At 33.9% G+C, this 20,695-nt stretch overlaps 1 protein-coding gene across 3 annotated transcripts in view; it reads left to right on the top strand.

The window, feature by feature from the left end:
- The window catches only part of XRN1 (5'-3' exoribonuclease 1), an 86,231-nt gene that overhangs the window by 49,003 nt on the left and 16,533 nt on the right, over positions 1-20,695 (top strand). For all 3 annotated transcript variants that reach the window (XM_031957822.1, XM_031957824.1, XM_031957823.1), the window contains exons 26-34: positions 496-585; positions 940-1,075; positions 7,588-7,644; positions 7,778-7,910; positions 8,803-8,872; positions 12,905-13,124; positions 17,253-17,348; positions 18,542-18,659; positions 20,141-20,202. In XM_031957822.1, coding sequence (XP_031813682.1) covers positions 496-585; positions 940-1,075; positions 7,588-7,644; positions 7,778-7,910; positions 8,803-8,872; positions 12,905-13,124; positions 17,253-17,348; positions 18,542-18,659; positions 20,141-20,202 — 982 coding nt within the window. The remainder of the gene's footprint in view (positions 1-495; positions 586-939; positions 1,076-7,587; positions 7,645-7,777; positions 7,911-8,802; positions 8,873-12,904; positions 13,125-17,252; positions 17,349-18,541; positions 18,660-20,140; positions 20,203-20,695) is intronic.

A 20,695-nucleotide genomic window follows, 5' to 3' on the forward strand; every position in this document is an offset into this window, starting at 1 on the left:
GTATATATATTTGCTTCACTGGAATACCAAATTCCATATTTGTTACTTTCTTTAATTATGTTCAAATTTATTTCTGGAAAAGTAAATTCTAAATTTTGTATTAGTAATAATAAATTAGACCTTACGATTTAAATGTGCATGAATGGATCCTGGAGAAACTTAATGTCCTATTTATTACTGTAAGACAGTACGCAAAACTTAAAGATCTATTTTTTTCTAAAATCTTTTCTCTCTGATATATTCATGCTAGTATGCAACATGAATTTGTTTAAAGAATGCTAAATATCATGAATTCTTTTAAGTTTTGTCAGCCTTACTCTTTGACCAGCCTACATATAAAGGTTTTTCTAAACTAATGATAAGTGCTCTGTCTCTTGAGTCTTTTAAATCTCTTTATAAATTCCCTAGCTATAGTAAGCAGTTATCTATAGCACTTGGGAACAAATAGTTACAGAGGAGCACTATAATTAAAATGCATTTTATTATTCTTGTTAGGGTACCAGAACTCTTTAGTTACGTAGCTAAGAACAGCCAAGAAGATGTGTTCTATGAAGATGACATTTGGCCTGGTGAAAATGAGAATGGGTATGTAATTTTTGTGTTATTTCAGTGATGCAGTAGTTCAAATCAGTGGTCTCAGTTGTTATCCAGACTAATTATAAAATCTTGTTCATTGTTCAAGTAAAATTATATTTTAATAATGATGCTAATGACATTGTTTTCATTTCATATGTTCAGTGAATGTTTTTAAGATACGATTTTTGTTATGTTGATTTTGGTTTTAGGACATAATATTTCCAAGTTTATATTAGTTCTCTGTTTCTAGAATAAATTATTATATATTGTAAGATCACAAATCTGGGGACTGTTGTAATTTTGCTATGATATCCCTCAGAACATTATCTCTGGAAGAAAAATAATGAATTTTTTTTAATGTAGTGCTGAGAAAGTTCAAGAAATTGTTACGTGGCTAAAGGCGCATCCTGTCAGTGCTTTGTCTCGCTCATCTTGTGATTTACAAATTCTGGATGCAGCTATTGTTGAGAAAATTGAAGAAGAAGTAGAAAAGTGCAAGGTACACATTTTCAATAAATGGGATTGAGTTCATGAAATACCACATTCTAAGAGAACTAAGAGAAAATTTACAAAATTTTGTAAGGAATCTATTTAGTATCACAGCTAAATAGACATGAACTTTGATTCATCATCTATAGCACATCAGGTTCTGGATGTATAATTCAGTTTTCTTTTATGTCTTTAATTTTTTCAAATGTAATTACAGTAAGGTCAGTGGGACTAGATAGTTCTGAATTATTTAAAATATTCGGGATAAATAGTTATTAGAGAACAAAGTTAAGGCATTGTTTTCGAATAAATTTTTTAGAAATAATAAAACTTACACATTGTATGAGAGGTAACATGATGTAGAGATTCCTCCCATGAATCAAACAGATCTTTTTTTCAAATCCTGCCTCTGCCACATAATAGCTGCTCAACCACAGGTATGACAATTGTTTTATTGCACCCAGCAATTCTTTTAAGACTATAAGTCAGAGACAAGTATCTGCCTTCTTTCCACATTGGAAGTTTCCTACACAAATTCACAGATCCAAATTCCCATTGCACCCCCACAAAATGTTCATAAGTTCTTGATATATTTTTATGAAATCACTTCTAAAATGTTACCTATTCTTACACTTAGAAATGCAATCATTATAGTAATTTTGGTCTTATTTTAGAGATTACAGTTTATTCTATTCTGTAAATCTTTTAATGGCCTTTGACCAAAATCAATAAAAGTCTTTTCCAACCTAGATTATTAAATTGTTAATTTATGTATTTTTGGTTTTTGTTTTTTTTTTTTTAATTTTAACCTTGATTAAACAATAACTAATTTAAATTTTCCTAGCCTAAATTTATCCAGTTATGTCTCACATGAGCATTTAGCATCCAAAATAAAAAGTATGGTGTAGATAACATTTAGACAGGCAAAATTTTTGTCAATGTTGCCTACAATTTTTTTTTGGTAATAAAACAGTGGAGAAGTAAAAATTTAAGAGTGACTGTATTAGAAATGCAAATTTTTTGCTTTAATCTTACTCAACAAGTATTAATTGAACTTCTACTATGTGCACATATAAATTGGAGTATGTGCTATTTATTTCCCCATTAAGAATGTAAGCTCTTTGAAGGTAGGGATTGTGTCTGATTTTGCTTTATATTACTAATACTAGTACATTGCCTGACTAATATAGTGCACTTATGTGCTTATTGATTGATATTCAAAAGAATGCAAGGCGATAAAGCCGAAATTCATGTTATTATCTAGTATCCACCTCATTGTATTTGTTACTGTTTAAATAATTGTATAATTATTTTTACATAGGCATGCTACAAAATTCCCACTGCCTTTGTTATGAATTTAAAATGCATTTCTTAGACATACACTTAGTCTGAATAAATAGTGTGTGTATGCATGTGTATATATGAAAAAGGCAGTGACTTTGGTAATATGTATCCTAAGCTCCATTTCAACACTTCAGTAACCAAAGTCCTATTTTGCATTTTATTCATTTATCTCAATGTTTGCTAAGTATAATATGTACTTCAGTATAGTCTTTTAAAGTTTGACTATGTTTTTATGCATTCATCATTAAAGAATATTTGCTAAACTCCTGTATATATAAGAATATTTATAATCTGAATTGATAGCCATCTTGTCCAAATAAGTGTGTTTCGAGGGAATCACAATGAGCAGCTTGCTCGTCTTTCAAAAGAAACCTTACTATATCTATAACAGTAAAATCAGACTCTTAATCTGAAAAGAAATTAAAGTCCTTATAACCTCCAGCCACTTTGAATGATAGACATAGAGCAAGTTATATAAGATGACACTAGCAGATTCAAGAAATCTTTCCCTTTTTTGTAGAAATTTGGTAGGAAAAACACTAATTGTTTTTCTCATTCAACTCCCAAAATATATGCTGTTTTATTCTAATGAAACTAACAGTATTAACATTTTTCTTTATAATATTCAGTTATAACTTTTTGTTTGGTAACATTATTCTGTGTTAATAATGGCTGGTAAGTTTGACTTGACCACATTTATTAATGTCCAGCCATGTGCAGTACACCGGTCCTAGAAGTTAGGGTGCAAAGCTAGATAAAGCCTTGCAATCATGAGAACTTAAGAAGGCAAATGAGGGAGAGGAGAAGGAGGGGAAGTGTGAAAGAAAGGGATCTGGGATGATCATTGACAGCTTCCTAGAGAAAGCATTTGGGATATGAGTGAAAACTCCATTTCGGTTTTGGGGAAAGAGCATGAACACTGGTAAAGACAGGAGAAGGAAGCATAAGAACAAGCATTGGGAAATGCTCCAGTTTTGCTGAAGTATAGAATAATGTAGAACAACAGGCAGGCTGAATGCCGAAACCAGTCTGTCCTTTCTTGGTTAAGCAATTTGGAAACATAGGAATGCTTTGAGGAGAAGAGTGAAGTGGTTCATTAGGACAATTTCCTGGACAGCATTGTAGAGGATGAACTGGAGACAGAACAGTCAGGAAACCATTCAGATAAGCTGCCAGAAGTTACAGGAAGAAGAGACAAGGGCACCAAACTAATATAATGGTAAGGAGAGATTAGAGAGGCCAGAAAAAATTTTCAGAGCTACAAATATTTAGTACATGACCAGATGTGTGAGGTGAGGAAAAGGAAAGAATCAGAAGTGTAGAGATTCATCAGATATTTGTTAAATTTTTAATGTCTTCCGTGTACCCTTCCATGTACTCTGGGCTCTGGAGAAACAACTAAAGAGCCCATCCCTAAGAAACATGTATTCCATTGTAGAATATAAAAGTTAGCATTAAATGAGAAAATGGCATTAGATAGGAAAGTTAGAGAAGAGGCACTAGTTAAGTTCCATTTTAGACATGTTGATTCATATTATCTACCCAGGAAGACATGTAAAATCCCTAAGGGTGGTGAATACAGTTTAAGTAATCATTAGATGGTAGCAGAGGCATCAGGCTTAAATGCCATTAAATGTTTATTATCTTGTGAAATTATGTTGAGAGTAGAATATGTGTTTCTCTCTTTAAGTTTTTTTCTAGCACAGTACCCAACATGGTCAAAAAATTCTTAAGGTAGTAAGTAACTTGCTTATCCTAACTCTTATCTATCCATAAGCTTTTATTTAGTCACTATTACATGCCAGGCACTGTGCTACATTTAGAGAGTAAAAAGACAAAAATGAGACCACGCCTGCCTTTAAGGAGCTTCCATTCTTTTCAGGGAGAAGGCACTAGCAACTAAGGGAGCAAAAAAGGCATCATGTTGAAGATGATGTTATAGATAAATCTCAAAGGAAATGATAGATTCTAAGAGACAGAAGTGAGAAAGTACATGCATCCCAGGTATGTGGAACAGCCTGGGAAAAGGTCCAGAGATGGATCAGACGCCATATATGAGAAACAGGAATAAAGCCTGTGTAGGTAGACCATAAAGTTTGTAAGAAAGAGATAAAGTGTAATGAGTCTCAAAGGTAGGTTGGGGCCAGGTCTTGAAGAGTTTTAAAAGGACAAACAGGTTTTTATATTTGATCTTAGAGTTAACAGTTATGAATGAAGAAAGGGGAATGAATGCAAAATGTGTGAAAAAAACAAGATTTCCTAACTGTTTGGATATGGGTTGGGCGGAGATAAGTGATAATGAAAAACTGAGGATGACACTAAGGGGGGAAGAAGCTGGGTAACCTATCTGCTTGACAGAAATAGGGAAATTTCAGAAAAATATGGTATGGGGGAGAAGAAAGCAATTTTGTTTTGGGCATTTTTTTTTTAGTTTGATATGACTTTAGCACATCCAGTTCAAAATGTCTAATGGGCAGTTGGTGATGGATTTTAGGAAAGAGGATGGGGCTGGATACATCAGGAAGATTACATGTATAAAGGGGCCCCTGAGCCAAATTTTTTAAGTAGATCAGGGATTCACAGAAGTCAAGCTGAAAATTTGGCTTTAAAGGTTTAGTTAAGATATAAATCTAAAAGTACAATTCTATTCTTTATAATATAACGTACTGGACACAGTTAATCCTTTTCTTGGCAACACAAGTTTATCATCAAGAATATAATTGTGCTATATAGTTATAAAGTAGAGGTATCATCAAAGATTTTGGATAGAGGGTAGCACTAAATGTGCACAAAATTGCTTTTTATACTTCTCATGAGTCTGTCAGTGGTCAAACATTCCTGTCATTTTCAGAATACCTGCTTATTTCCAACTAACAAACACTAAGATCCCTAAGGATGTCATCGTTTTTTGCCTTTTGTTATATCCCCAGTGCTTAGCTCAGTTCCTGGCACAGCATAACTGCTTAATAAATACTTAATTGACTGACTTTGTGACACATATTTGGAGTACAGAGAAGCTTTTGTTTCATTTCAGGTGTTTGGCTGTATTCTAAATAATGTCATTAGATAGGGGAGAAGAGGAATAACTGAATTTGTTTTCAGAAAGAATTACTTTTAAAATTAGCTCTTTTATTGGATTTCAAGTTATGTCCCCAGTATTTTCTCTTACAGTCATAAGACCTATAAGATGACCAATATTTTAAGAATTTCAGGAACCAGTTCCAAAATTATTGATTGTGCATCATCTCCTATCTTTAGATAAGAAAAAAAGACTGGCACAGAATTTGAATTGCCAGGCCCTTAGGGACTTGATTACCAGGTATTTTTGTCCCAGATGCCTGACCTCATTTGCCTTCTCATTGGTGTTGGAGAACATTTGAGAAAACTTGTATAAAGCATTTGCAAACTTTAATACTCTTAAAATAAATTTGTCAGAGCTGTTATTGAGAAAAGGCCTATAGGCACTCCCCTCCAGGCTCCAGAGAATGTGAAGAGCTATCTTCACCCCATGGCTATCAGGGTTCTGTCTATTCCTCTCCTCATCTATGTGACTCCACATTCTCAGCTGAATTCCCTTTATAGCACCATCCTTATACTCTCAGCTCCATCATTTTGTCCACATCCTTCCTTTGCACTCCCCAATATCTTGTGATGGGGCTTTAACTTCAACAGGCAATTGAAACAGTTCTCTCAAGGTTACCAAGTACTTCTAGCTTGTTGACAGCTGCCATCCTCTTCGCCATTTTTGATCCTCTTTAGCACTCTTCCTTCTTTTCAGATACTATCGTTCCCTCCTTTTTAATCATCTTGATAATATGATAAAAGTCAACCACTTGATGATCTCTCTTCTACCTCAAAAACCTTCTGTGTGTCACTTAAATTTTTTTTCTCTTTTTCTCCAGTTTCTTAAGAAAGAGGAGGCAGCTTGTCTCTTTACCAAAGCTAATTTTTATCAATTTATATATTCATCAGCTCTTTTCTGCATCTAGCGGTCTACCTACTCATTCTCACTGTGCTTTGGTCAGTCATCAATCCTGTTGTCTCTCAGTCTCTGTCTTGGTCTCTCATCTCTCTACATCCTCCCTCTTGATGATCTCAATCAGCTCCCCTGGAAATAGTTATCCATAAATCTCTCCATTCCAAGCTATCTTCCATTTAACTTGTAAAACTTATCTGCCACAAACTTCATCGACATTTAAAGCTCTTCACATTCTGATTGACCTTTCCCTATGTAGTTAACATTCTTCCCCCTCAAGAGTGTTCCCCAAATGGAGCATCTACTGTCAAGCTTTTTTATAGGCATGACTTCCCCTCTCCCCCAATCTCAGCCTTTCAGAATCCTTTTCTGCTTTTGGGTATTTAGGAAGCCTTTTCTAAGCCTGCTAGTCACTAAAGTATTCTGGATCCCTGAATTAAGATATGTCTCCTTCTCTTTCCATCTTCATTGACATAATTTCTTTTCTGCATTCTTTAAGTAAACTGCCCTGCTCCTTGCAAAAGTGCTGCATCTCCTAACGTTGTGTCTTTAAAAGTATCTAATTTTAAGGTGCCTCTCAATTTTTTTTTTCCAGGAACCTTTTCCAGATTTTCACTGCTGATGCAATTCCTCCCAAACTACTTGTTTTTTGACTACTTTGTGTGTGCATATATATGTATTTGTGTGCCTGTGTATATTTTAATCTCCCTATTTAGCATGAAAGCTCATTGTGAGGAGTTATTGTTTCATTTTTTTGTATTTATGTTGTGAGTTTCCACCTGGCATCTGGAAAATCGTAGCTTTTTCATCAATATTTGTTGAATTGCTTGACTGATACTTAACTTATTTTGTATCCCAAAGCTTCTTGATGTCAGAGACTAATTTTTTTTCCTGTCTTAAGTATTCCTTAAAGTCTAGCACAAAGCCTTGCACATAGTAGAAGTTTAATAAGTGGTTGTTGAATTTAATTGGCAACAAAAATCCTCTAGTAAATTGATACCATTTTAGATTTTATGAAGTTTTTTTAGATGAGCATAATTCAAGTCTTTAACTCTTTATGTTTTTCCCACACCTCATAATTTAATTATTTCACTTTGTGGAATAGTTGCTTGATTTTAGAAGCTTTTCTTTTTTTGTTAACAGTATTTAAGTGAATAGTTTGTAAATTGAATTTTTAAATGTATCTTTTTCCACTTCTTTAGCAAAGGAAGAGTAATAAGAAGGTACGAGTGACAGTGAAACCCCATTTACTGTACAGAGTAAGTGATATTCATAGCAAAATATAGCAAATTCAACTTCTTTAATTTTTCTCCCCAATCTCCTAGAATTTTGTATTTGGGGGCAAAGGACTTAAAAAAATAAAAATACTAGAATTGATTTTCTTCTTCTTAGCCTTTAGAGCAACAGCAAGGGATTATTCCTGATCGGGATGCAGAATTCCGTCTTTTTGATCGTGTTGTAAATGTGAGAGAAAACTTTTCAGTTCCTGTGGGTCTCCGTGGCACCATCATAGGAATTAAAGGAGGTAATATTTTCTTTCTGAAGTCAGTTATTTATTTTAAACTATCATTATCTTGTAAACAAACATTTGTTTGGGTTTTTGTTGTTTTGTTTTGTTTTGTTTTTTAATGCCAAAATAGGTTGGAATGACTTTCAATCAGATAAGGGGGAAAAATCCTACTTTTAAAAGTTAATTAATATTTTCAGCTTATCCTTTTCTGAAAAAATTCTCCTCCTTTTCTATCTTGCCTAGTCATCTGGGGAGTGGTTAAAAGAAGGGGAAGTTGAGAAAGGGCTGCTGAGAAATTGGAGGTTTCTATTTACCACATTAAAATTATACAAGACCTCTGGCAGGTATGAATAAGTTTTCATGGGATCAGAGAAAATTTTCCTCATCTTAGTCTTTTACTTAATCAGTCTGAAAACTGTTTTAAGAGACAAGTGAGATACTCTACTACTTTTTCATTAGGGTCGCTTAATTTTTATAGAAAAATGTAATTTTTTTCCTCCCCATAAAAGTGTTTACAAATGGAATTTCAAAGGAAACTAAGCATAGTATTGATTTAAAATATCTATATCGATAAGTCAAATAATTTATGTAATCTCTATGCAGGCGATTCCCATTGTATTGATTGCCAAGTAAAAAGTATCTTTAGCTTTCTTGAAGAAAACTTTTTTGTTAGATTCTGAAAGGTTCCAAATATTGCAGCATACAGTTAATATTCTTCAGAGCATAGGTAGCCAATTTTCTGGTTAAAATTTTTTAAATCCTCAAACTTTGCTATTTAATGAATGACATACAAAATGTAAGGATTTTTTGGTATGTAATAATATATTTCAGGAGAATATGTGAAAGAATGTTAGTAAATGTGAAACCAACTTGACTTTTCCTTTTTAATTATTTTCTTTTTTTACAGCTAGTAGAGAAGCAGATGTGCTTTTTGAAGTATTATTTGATGAAGAATTTCATGGAGGTTTAAGGATAAGGTTTGTTTTTCCTAATAATGTTTCCATTATATGTGTATCATTTAAATTTAAATTCATTCCTGCTTTTTATTTTGAATGAACTTTGTAATATTATAGGAAAAATTTCAAAAGCATTTTTAAAATGTGGGTTCTTTTTATTAGTTAGTGAGAAACTTAACATTAAAATTAGGAATTTCCATCTCCCCTTACAATTCTATTAGTTAGTTGTACTTGCTTATTTCCTTATTTAATTTGACTCCAGATTAGACTAATTTGTGTCTAAAAATATGTCCTGTGAAGCTTACTCTTCCTTCACCTCCACATTATCCTCCCATCTTCATCCTAGCCATAGGTCAACTCAGAAAAATGAAATCTGGCTAACCACCCCATTCTCCAGTGATTCGAAGAGATAAGATGCTTTTTTTGATGGGACCATTGGCTTAGAAATAAGGAAACACATTACAAATAAAGGGGAAAAGGAACCTGGCCACCAAGAGCAAATAAAGGCGTGTGAGCCTTCTTTTTTGTACCATTTCACTTATGGTTAGAACTCTAAAAATATCTCCCCCACAAATTGAAAAAACACCCCTGTCAGATTTTAAAGTCTTGTAATACAACCTTCTCAGCAACTGGAATGAGTGCTGGACGAAACAGTGAGTGAAATAAATATGAATGGGGCTAGGCAAGTTCAAGCTTACATCTTGAACTGACTTTATTTCTTACAGCTTCCCTTTTAAACCCCACCACAAATATATTTTTCTTTGTTACACATTATACAAATGCCAGAAAACCACAAAGTATAACTAAGGCTGTGATTTTTTTTTTGTTCTATTAGTCAAAGTTACTTATTTTCGTTTTTTAACGCATCCTATGTCAAGAATATGCTTACATCATGTCAATCATCAGTAAATAATCTGAGGAAATTCAGATATAAGTTACCAGCTGGGAAACTGGCCTTGCCAAGTCCCCTAAAGTCCTACAAGTAGCCATGCCTGACTTTGGCCTTCCAAAAGACGGACAGCTATCTGCTCACACAGTGTCTTTTGAAAAGAAAGAATAGTTCCACCCATGGGCATGAATTGCTGATCATTCACAAATATTCTTATCTTTTAGCACATATGATTCTACTGCTGAGTGAGCAGTAAATTTGACAACTCTCTATAAGAGTCACAGAATCTGAGTTGATAAGGAATTCCAATGTCATCTAATCTAATCAACTAATGAACAAGAAACTCCTTTACAACATGTTGGGCCAATGGTCATCCAATATTTTTTTGAGGTTTTTCCAGTGAGAATGAAGCAATTATTTTCCAAAACAATCCATCGTACCTGATTCCTTTGCTTCTCTTTCCTGTTTGCACTCATATCATGCTAATTTTACCACCTGCCATGTCTTATTCTACTCATGGTGCTGAGTGCTACTGGAAGAAATCATTTACAAATGTTAACCAAATCTTAATTGGACACTTGGTTGCTACATGTTTTCCTCCCCTAACTATTAGGGCCCATGTGGAAGCTGTTTTAAATCTCTATACTAAAACTCTTGGTAGTACTTTTTCATTCCTTTCACAGGAGGACTTAATCATCTTTATTCATCTTTACTGAGTAATTCAGGGTCAACCATTTGATGATCTCTTCTACCTCAAAACCCCTCTGTATGTCACTTAAATTTTTTTCTCTTTAAGAAAGAGAAGGTAACTTGTCTCTTTACCAAAGCTAATTTTTATCAATTTATACATTCATCAGCTCTCTTCAGTGTTTGAGGAGCTTCCTCATTCCCATTGAGTAGTTTCTATTATCTTCAGTGTCTAGGCTGCTTCATTATATCCATGTCTTCCTCATCGTTAAAACCATTTTCTCGTAGATTACCTCTTCTGCTTTTCTCTACATTTTATCTCTTGGTGATTCTACCAGCTTCCTTGGATTCAGTTATCAGTACAAAGGTAACTCCCACATTTTAATATACAATCTTAATCTTTCATAAATTCCATTTCAGCATTACCAGCTGCCTATTGAATATTTCCTCCTGAATGTACAATTGGATTTTAAATTTAATATGTAAAAATGAAACAAAAAAAACTCACTTTCTTCTGTAAAAGTATATACCTTCCCCCAAACTTAGCCATTTCCAAATAATAACAGCTTATAGCTAATATAACTTTGTGCTAACCACTTTACAAATATCACTTGGTCTTCCCATTAACCATGAAAAGTATTTGATATTGCAAACTGAGGCAAACAGTTTAAGTGGCTTGTTCCAGGTCTCATAGCTAGTAAATTTCAGAATTTGTATTTGAACTCTTCTTATTTTACTACAGGGTAGTGTTCAATCCATTGAGCCAGCTAACTGTTTAAAAATATCTTCCTTGTTTACATTGTTTCAGAGAATCTCTGGTTAGAGCTTCTTATTTAGATTTTTATTTAGGAAGATTTTCTTATCTACCACTCAAAGAGTTGTCCCAACTATCATTCTTAATATCTCAACATTATGTTCAGCAATTTCTCCCTGGAAAATTATTCCCTTGAGTACTAGTAGACAAGCCCTATTCACAATCTTTAGGTGGGCCCAACTGGAACATGGATCCCCACTTTGTACATAGGTGAGAAAATTCCTCAGGTATTAGGCTTCTTCTTACTGGGAGAGCTAGTCCTACTCATCACTATCTAGGACACATAGGGATTTCAAGAAAGATGCTAAATTTTGGTTTTAGGAGATAAGAAAGAATACTTGCTGAAATTATTGTTTACATTTCCTCTGTCCTTCCTTTGTCCGTTTTTTCTTCCATTTATTTGTATCAGATAGTTAGCTAACAGGATAAAAAGCCTGTAACAGGATGAATAACCAGCAGATAGTATAAATTTTCCATCCCTCAAGTCTTGTCAATTCTACCTCCACGGCATCTCTAGCTTCCATACATCATCTCCCATGCAGCCATTACCTTCATCAGATTCTCATTTCTTCATGGCCAGATTATTTGCAAAACATAAATCTTAGAAGAGCTGGGGGGATGGTAGGGAATAGATAGGGAAGATGGCTGCCACATCCAAGAGTAGAATCAGAGATGAGACTGTTAATATTAAGTCCTAAACTTGTAGTCATAAAGTCAATTTTGAAAGGTTGGGCAAGAATGGATAATTAGCACTTTGTGTTAAAAATAACATGGAGGTTTTAATGATCTAAGACTGGTCCTCAAAGTGTGATCCAGAGCATCCTGAGGGTTTCTGAAACCTGAAAAGAGGGTCTACAAATTCAAAAGTAGTTTTTATTCATAATATGGTAAATGTCTATAAATGTAGCCCACATCCAAAAAAAAAAAAAAAAAAAAAAAAAAACTCTTTGGGCAGATCTTCAATTATTTATAATAGTATAAAGATATTGAAAATAAAAGTTTGAGAATCACTGGTCTAAGATCATAATATGAGTCAATAATACACAGGATGGTAACCCAAAAAACAATTCAGTTTTATCATATTGTGAACATCACAGTTCCTAGAAGGAAGGAGAGAACTCCACATTGTTTTTAATGATGTCTTGAGGTCACTAGGTGTAGATAATTTAAATCCCACAAAGGTGGAAGAGTTGGCCAGGTAAAGGCCAAACCAAAGACTTGCCACTTTCTTGATTTTTTTGTAGGAGAGAACAAAATTTATGCCCTGTGTACAAGTGAGCTGGACTTAAATACCTGGCAAAATTCTCAAACATGCTAATCTGTTATATTTAAGGAAGTTAGTGAAAGTTTATGAAAAAGAGTCATCAGAGAAAGCCAGTTTAATTTCAGGCTGAATGAGTCAGGCATGTCAAACCTCAGCTCTAGTAACTAACTACAGGATAATTTTAGTCTAGTAGAGCCAAGACATGGTATAAAGACAGTTTATCTAGATCTTAGTAGAGTATTTGACAAAATCTCTCATGCTGCTGTGGAATGTACAGAGAAATGTAGGCTAGTTGGAACTACATTAACTGCTGCAAATTGTTTTTCTTTTTAAATTTAGATAAGATCTTATATATTGTTTCCTTCTGGTTCCTTTTTTAAGCTTGTTCATTCTTTTTAGGTGCTCACCAGCAAGAGGTTATCGACTGCCAACAAGTGCCTTAATTAACCTTTCTCATGGTAATCGCTCAGAGACTGGAAATCAGAAATTGACAGCCATAGTGAAGCCGCAGCCTGCTGTGAACCCATGTACTTCAAGTTCATCTGGTCCGTTTGCTTCAGCTTCTCAGAAAACTCATTTAGGCTCCAACAATTCTCGATCAGTTTTGACTTCTACTCAAGTAAGCTATCTACAGGCTTATCTTCAGTTGTGCTTTACTTTTGTTTTGTTTTGTTTTGTTTTGTTTTTCAAATCAGTCCAAAAACTATGATACCAGATTTACTACTTTTCCCCAATTTAGTTAAAAGATGAAAGAACATAGACACAAAGTTTATTTATTTTAGAAAAACTTGTTTCATCCTCAAGATGAAAATATGATTTGAGGAGTATTTTTATTTAAGCTAATGGAAGATTAGTATACAGTAACATTTTGGGGTGGTATTAGTTTAATTTTATCTGTTTTCTTTTTTACATCGATAGGATAGTGTGTGTGTGTGTGTGTGTGTGTGTGTGTGTGTGTGTGTGTGTCTTTATGTGAGTAACAAATACAAGCCAAAAAATATTTAACACAATATGTCAAGCATGGATAAGGGGGAAAAAATGCAAAAATAGTTTCTGCTAAAAGATCTCAGAGTTTACTAAGACAGACAGCATGCAAACAATTATGTAAAATTTGATATATACAGAATAAATTTGACATAATCTCAGAGGGAAGGCAGTGGCAATAAATGGGACCAGAAAAGATTTCTTAATGAAATTTACGTGAGATTTGAAGGAAGTCAAGGTAGTTTTCAAGGTATGGAAGAACGGCCAGAGAAAATGTACACTTGGGAGATGGAATGTCTTCTTACAGTAATAGCAAGGAAACCAGTTTCACTGCATTGTACATGGAAAGGAGTAAAGTTTAAAAAAATTGGAAAGGCTTTAAAAGAGAAACAGGAGTTTAAATTTGGTCCTACAGTGACAGGAAGTCACTATTTTGAGTAGAAAATTAGGGGTGAGAGGTAACATGTTCACACATGTACTTTAGAAAGATCACTTTGATAGCTGAGTGTTAGATTTTATAGAGTTAGTAGAGAAAGGGAGCCCAACCAGAAGCTATGCAATAGTCCAGGATGAGGCGATGAAGGTTTTTCCTAGGGTGGCTGCAATGTCTGAGGACAGAGGGAACATACAAAGGGTGTTGCCAGGTAAAATCTATACAGTTTGACAGTAGATTGGATATGGATGGTGAGAGGGAATGAGGAGTCAAGATTGACCTAGGTTGTAAACATGGAAAACTGGGAAGGTGGTAGTAATAGTAATAGGGAAATTTAGAAATAGGAGAGGGCAAGAAGGAAAGATAATGAATTCCACTTAGTATATGTTGAATTCTAAGATAGGACATCCAAATTGAGATGTCCAATAGGCAGGTGAAGATCTAAGACTAGAGGTCAGGAGTGTAGTTACAGCTTGATAAATAGATCTTAGAATCATCTTCAATAGAACTGATCATTGAAACCTTGAAAGCTGATGATGTAGTAAGTGGGAAAAGGAGTCACAATAGCCTCAAGGGATACCCACAGTTGGTTGACTGGAGATCCAAGAAGGGTTACTAAGAAGGAATGGTCAGTCAAAAGGAAAGCCAGGAGAGATTCGTGTCATGAAAACCTAGAGAAGAGAATATGTAGGAGAGGTTATTGACAGTGTTATGAGCCACAAAGAAGTCAAGCAGTGTGAGGACTGAGAAAAAAAGGGAGTGTTGAGAAGTTTGTAAGTAGCAGCTGGAGTGGAATGAGGAGGTCCAAAGCCAGAATGTAGAGAACTGAGAGAAGAGAAAAGAAAGTAGAGGCAGATTGTAAATCAAGCAGTTTGGCCATGAAAAGGAAGAGACAGAGGATGATACCTGGCAAGAATGAGCAGATCAGATGAGGTCTTTCTGAGAATGAGAATCAATAGAGAAGCAACCAGTCAACAGTGAAAGGTAGAAGATGGTCAAGGGGGAAATCCATTAAAAAAGAGTGACATAGACTGCTTGTTGGTCAACCTGTGCACATTTATTAAACACCTACAGTATGCCAAGTACTGGACATACTTATAAAAGGCACACATAAAAGGAGTTCTGAGAGAGATGAGATGAGGAGAAAAAAGGATCTTCATTTAGCATATGACCTCAGTGCAGTGAATTAGGAGGCAATGTTCTCAGCTGAAAGAGGTGGTCTGAAAGAGAAAGTTTGGAAAAGCCACAATGATGAGTAGCAGAGTGAGTATGTTAGAGAAGTATAAAAGGATATAGGGTGAATTTTTGGAGTCAGTATTAGCGGCTGAGGGAATCCATAAAGAATTCACATAGGAGGTAGCATTTGAGGTGAACGTCAAAGGAAATAGTTAGGTATTCTGAGAATTGAAGGGGAGGTACATCCTAGCTTCGGGGGAGAACCTGTACAAAGACTCAAAGATGGAATATCATGTATATGAAAAAAAAAAGAAAATGGGTTTAACTGGACCATAGGGGTGCATAGTAAATGAGAGAGAGAGATATCATAAGCTTAGAAAGATAGATTGGAGATTGGAGTCAAGTTATAAAGGAATTTTAAAATGCTAAACAGGAATTTGTATTTGACCCCAGAAGAAAAAGGAAGCTACCCAGAGTTGATTAAAAAGAAGTAAGCAACATTATTGATAGGAGTTTTAGAAATGTCACTTCCTTAGCTAGATAAGAATGGATTGCAGGAGCAAGGAGAACAAATTAGTGTCAGCGTTCAATCTGAAAGGTGATGAACATTTTAAAAATATTTTTTCCAATTACCTGTAAAAACAGTTTTTAACTTTTTTTTTAAATTCCACATACTCTCCTTTCTTTCCTTCTCTGCCTGAGATAAAGCAATATGATATGTATGCAGTTGTGCAAAATATTTCCACATGTTGTGAAATAAAACACAAACCAAAAAAAAGGAAAATTAAGTGAAAAATAATGTGCACTGCTCTGCATTCAGACTTCTATCAGTTCTTTCTCTGGAGCATTTTTCTTAAAGTAGGAGAGTGACTGTATGAGTACAAAGAAGAAGATGGATATGTGAGGTGTATTGTGGAGATAAAAATGACATGGATTGGATATGTATAAGTGAGGGATACTGGATAGGCAGTAATAGCATTGAGTTGTAAACTTGGATGAATGAAAAGTGCCCTAATTGCAAATAGTGCAATTCAAAAGGAAATTCAATTATTGTTTTTGAAATGTAACTGAATCTTTTGTTCATATTATTTGGTTTAAACTAAAGGGTTGGGAAGTGATTTTTTTTTTTTTAAGTCAATTGTACCCAATTAAGGTCTTACAAGAGTTAAATTCTGTCATTTTAATTAAATATATTTTACCAAGGAAACTAAAGAGATATAAAGAGACTTAGAAAATTAAGTAGATACATTTTGGTTTTTTTCAAGTTTAGGATTACAGGTAACATTTTAAAACCAGATTAATTCCATTGCACCACAGAAAGGATTAATATTATATAGCAACCAGAATGATAATTTGGTAAATAATTTGTAATTTGTGTGGATAATTATCTCAAAATTATGAACCATCTCTAAAAGGAAAATTAGTTCAGAGATCTGTTGCCTAACAAAGAATTCCAGTAAATATAAAATTTAGCTTAAAAATAGGAAGTGTAACTAAAAATATCAGTCAAGTCCAAGTAATCATAGCCTAAGGTAGCTAGCCTAATCTATCAAGTTATACAAACTACAAGCATTATAGACCAGATCTAGGCTAAAATTTGAAAGGAATGAGTTGATATCTTTCTAGGTGTATTTAAAATTATTTTTAAGTTCTTCATTTGGATTTTTACCACTTAGTATAAAAAGTTTATAGATATTATTTTATTTAATTCTCTCAGTATCCTTGCAAGGTAAGTGTTATTATTATCCCCATTTTATAGATAAAGAAACTGACATTGAAAAGGATAAATGATGTACTCCCTGTCACACAGCTCACTCTCAGACATAACAGAATTTGAATTCAGGTCTAGTACTTAATTCCTACCAAAGGTCACTTTTCTCTATATACAATGCTCATTGGCTTTTAAAATGGAGCTTACTCTAGAAACATAACTTCATTTTTTCATTATTTCAAAGGGGAAAAACTCTGAAAGATAACAGCTAATGAAAGTTATCTAGGTAGCCAGATGTGCTTTTAGTTAATAAAGAATAGATTCTTGAAAACATGAGTAAATAAATGATGGCCAGATTTGTTTTTTTTATTTTTATTTTATCCTTGTTGTTATTATGCTTACATTTTGTTTGCTTAAATGTGTTCCTGTTGTGCCTTTTTCAGGTACTTGTTAAAGATGATGATGAATTTTGCAGTATTTGGCAATCACTACAAGGGTCAGGAAAGCCTCAACATTTTCAGCAGAATTCACAAGAGAAGGTTAGTAGTATTCACTAATACTGTATGAAAAAAATTAATGAAAAACTGAAGAGAAAAAACTTCTAGAAAAAGTACTACTATTTTGATAAATGCTACTTAGATTATAAAATTATAAATATTTTCTTAGAAAAAAATTACTTTTTTTGCACTTTAACATACAGCTTTGACTTTTTTAGTATATTTAATTTTTTCACCAGTTTTACATATTTAAATATTTTTTGAACTTAAAAAGTTTTGAATTCCAAATTTTTTCCCTCTCTCTGAGTTAGCAAGCAATTAGATATAGATTATAAATGCACAGCCATATAAAACATTTCCATATTAGTTATTTTGAACAAGAATGAGATTTTAAAAAATGAAAGAAAGGTGAAAAATAGTATCTTAAAATCTGTATCAGATAAGATCGGTTCTTTCTCTGAAGATTTCTCATAAGATAATCTTTGGGATTGTTTTGGATGATTGTGTTGCTGAGAATAGCTAAGTCATTCACAGCTCTTCATCATAGACCATTGCTGTGACACTGTACAATGTACTAATTCTACTTATTTCACTTTGCATCAGATTTTTCTGAAATCTCCCTGCACATCATTTCTTATAGTATAATATTCCATCACAAGCTATACAATAGCTTGTTTAGCCATTCCCTAAATAATAGGCGTCCCTTCAATTTCTAACTCTTTGCCACCATTAAAAGAACTGCTATAAATATTTTTGTACTTATAGGTTCTTTTTCTTTTGTTAATTTGAGCAGAAAAGAAAAAAAAATTTAAATCAGCTTTGACCTTACCTATTTCAACATCACTTACTTGAAATTGATATGACTTATAGGATTTAATATAAAGTAGTATAGCAGTTCTTCAAAGACATGTTGAAAGAAAGACCTGTGTGAACTGATAAGAGTTAAAGTAAGCTCAACCCGAAGAGTGATTACAACGATGAAAAGGATGATTATTCTGGACCATTCTTAGTCTTTGAGAGCTAAAGATGAAATACAGCTCAAGAGAGAAAAGTGGTTAATGTCAGATGCAGTGATTTTCAAGTTTCATATAATTCTTTTTCTTAGTTAAGAGGAATTCAGTTGAGATGAAAAATTCAATTGAAGCACTTTGAAACTCAATAAGTTATCTTATTAAAAATATGTTAAATAGTGTTAAAGGATCTAGTTACTAATTTATGGAAATTTCAACTTTCAGAGTTTGGTTCTACCTCAAGAAATAAACAAAGGAACTACTCCTACTCAGTATCATAAACCTGGCTTCAATGACAGCACCATTAAGAGTCAGCAAAGAAAGTGTGACCAATATAGAAGATGTAAGTCTAATTAAGTCTTGTAAGTTTAGAAAAATAAGCTTACTATGGAGCAGCTAGATGGCACAGTGGATAGAGCACTGGTTCTGGAGTCAGGAGGTCCTGAGTTCAAAATTGGCCTCAGTAACTTAACAGTTACTGGCTTTGTGATCCTAGACAAGTCACTTAAACCTAGTTGCCTTACCAACAAAAAAGCTTACTTCTCAAAACAATGTTTTATTTATAACCATTAGGTTCTGGTGTCTTAAAAGATGTGTGTGAATTGTTTTAGAATGTGATAGATTGCTACTAATCTGTATACTTTTTTTGTTGATAATATTTGATTAATTCTCAGGTACTAATAATAGTCCACCTTTTCTTTTACAAAAGTGCTTTTCTCATAAACACCCCATATTACAGAAATATCTTTAAAAGCTATTATTTTAGAAATGTATTTTTAAAGTTTTAGTTTTGATGTTACTGGAAAAATTAGCAGGCACTCATTTTATTTATTTTTCTAAAAATAGTAGGTAGCTTTGTTATAGTGCTTTAAGGTTTTTCAGAGCACTTTGCAGAGATCTCGCTTTAAGTGACTTTCCAAGGGTCTTCATTTCAGGGGCCACATCTGAGAGTAAGTGCTGGATGATTCTCTGCACCAATCACTTGATCACTTTTCACCTGTTTGTGTGTGTTCATGTGAAAAGGGTTGGCTATCAGCACTGTGTATACACAGGACATTCAGTGTTAAAGGTTAGGGAAGACACAGGTCCTGGCGTAATACCTTCATGGAACAGTGAGTTGTAAAAAGCAGGGAACACTGAGAACCAGAGTCCTCATAAAAGGATTTGAAAAGACATTCTTCATTCTCTTGTTAGTTATATTTAATTACATGTTTTAATATAAATAAAATCTTTTCTCTTTTTTGTCTGGGACATTAATGAGTGGAAGTTCCCAATGTCCTGCCCTACTTGACCTTAATATCCTTGGCAAATTCCCTCTCCTCTTGAAGTCTCAGTTGCTTCCTCTGTAGGAAAGTTTGTACCAGCTGCCCCCAGGGCTGCCAGGCACACAGGAGATGGGAAGAAATAGGTCAAGGTGTTTGAGAACAACCAAGGATTGGTTGTGCAGTGGCATTCTTACTCTTAAATCTTCCGATGGTTGGTGCTCCTCAAGCTTTTTTTTTTTTTTTCTTTTACTTTTCTAAGTTTAAATTCTCTGGCCTCACAGACCTCTTTGGTAAATGAGACTCTCCTCTCCTGGGCATTCCTCTGAGTTTACCCTTCTCGGGTGTGATTGCATCCTGCACACTTAATTTCAGTCCTTCCTGCTTTTCCTGACACTTCTCTTCTCAACCCCATCATGTGTTTTATTTACAACTTACTTTGTTTTTTAGCCTATCTAACTTCATCTACATCTCTGTCCAGCTTTAATGTCTTATTTACCAGCTTAACTTAATTAAGCTTTTTTCCACCTCATTTAATCAGATCTCTTATTTGTATTTATAGTTAAAGAAGATGGTAAAATTTCTAAGAATGAATCTCAATCACAAAAGACCGTAAATAAACAGGTAAATTAAACTTTGGCAAGTTTTTATTTTTACATACTACATATTTATTTTCCGGATGGAACAGTTGTCAGTTCAACTGTTTATGATGAAACTCTCAATTATGTGCCAAGCACTCTACTAAGAGGCTAAAGGTACAAAAAAAAAGTCCCTGCCCTTTTGGAGTAACGATTCTAAGAGAAACATAACAAAGTAGGTGTAGATTAAATTGTGGTAATCTGAAAGAGGGAAGCATCTTCTGAAGGTTCCCTGAGAATTCATGTCACAAATTGGGGACAGGAGAGAGAGGCAGAACAGAGATAAATGAAAATTAGAAGTGACTTGATCTTAAAACCCTTTATACTTTATTCTCAATACTTATTAAGTCTCTACTCTGTATTTGGCATTGTACTAGGTACTGGGGATAATTGTTCATGAATGAAATAATCCATTGAAGGGAATTTACATTCTGACAGGAGACAATTGGGACATAGATTAATGCATACAGAATAAACAA

Source organism: Sarcophilus harrisii, chromosome 3 (genome assembly GCF_902635505.1).
Source record: "Sarcophilus harrisii chromosome 3, mSarHar1.11, whole genome shotgun sequence".
Classification (NCBI taxonomy): domain Eukaryota; kingdom Metazoa; phylum Chordata; class Mammalia; order Dasyuromorphia; family Dasyuridae; genus Sarcophilus; species Sarcophilus harrisii.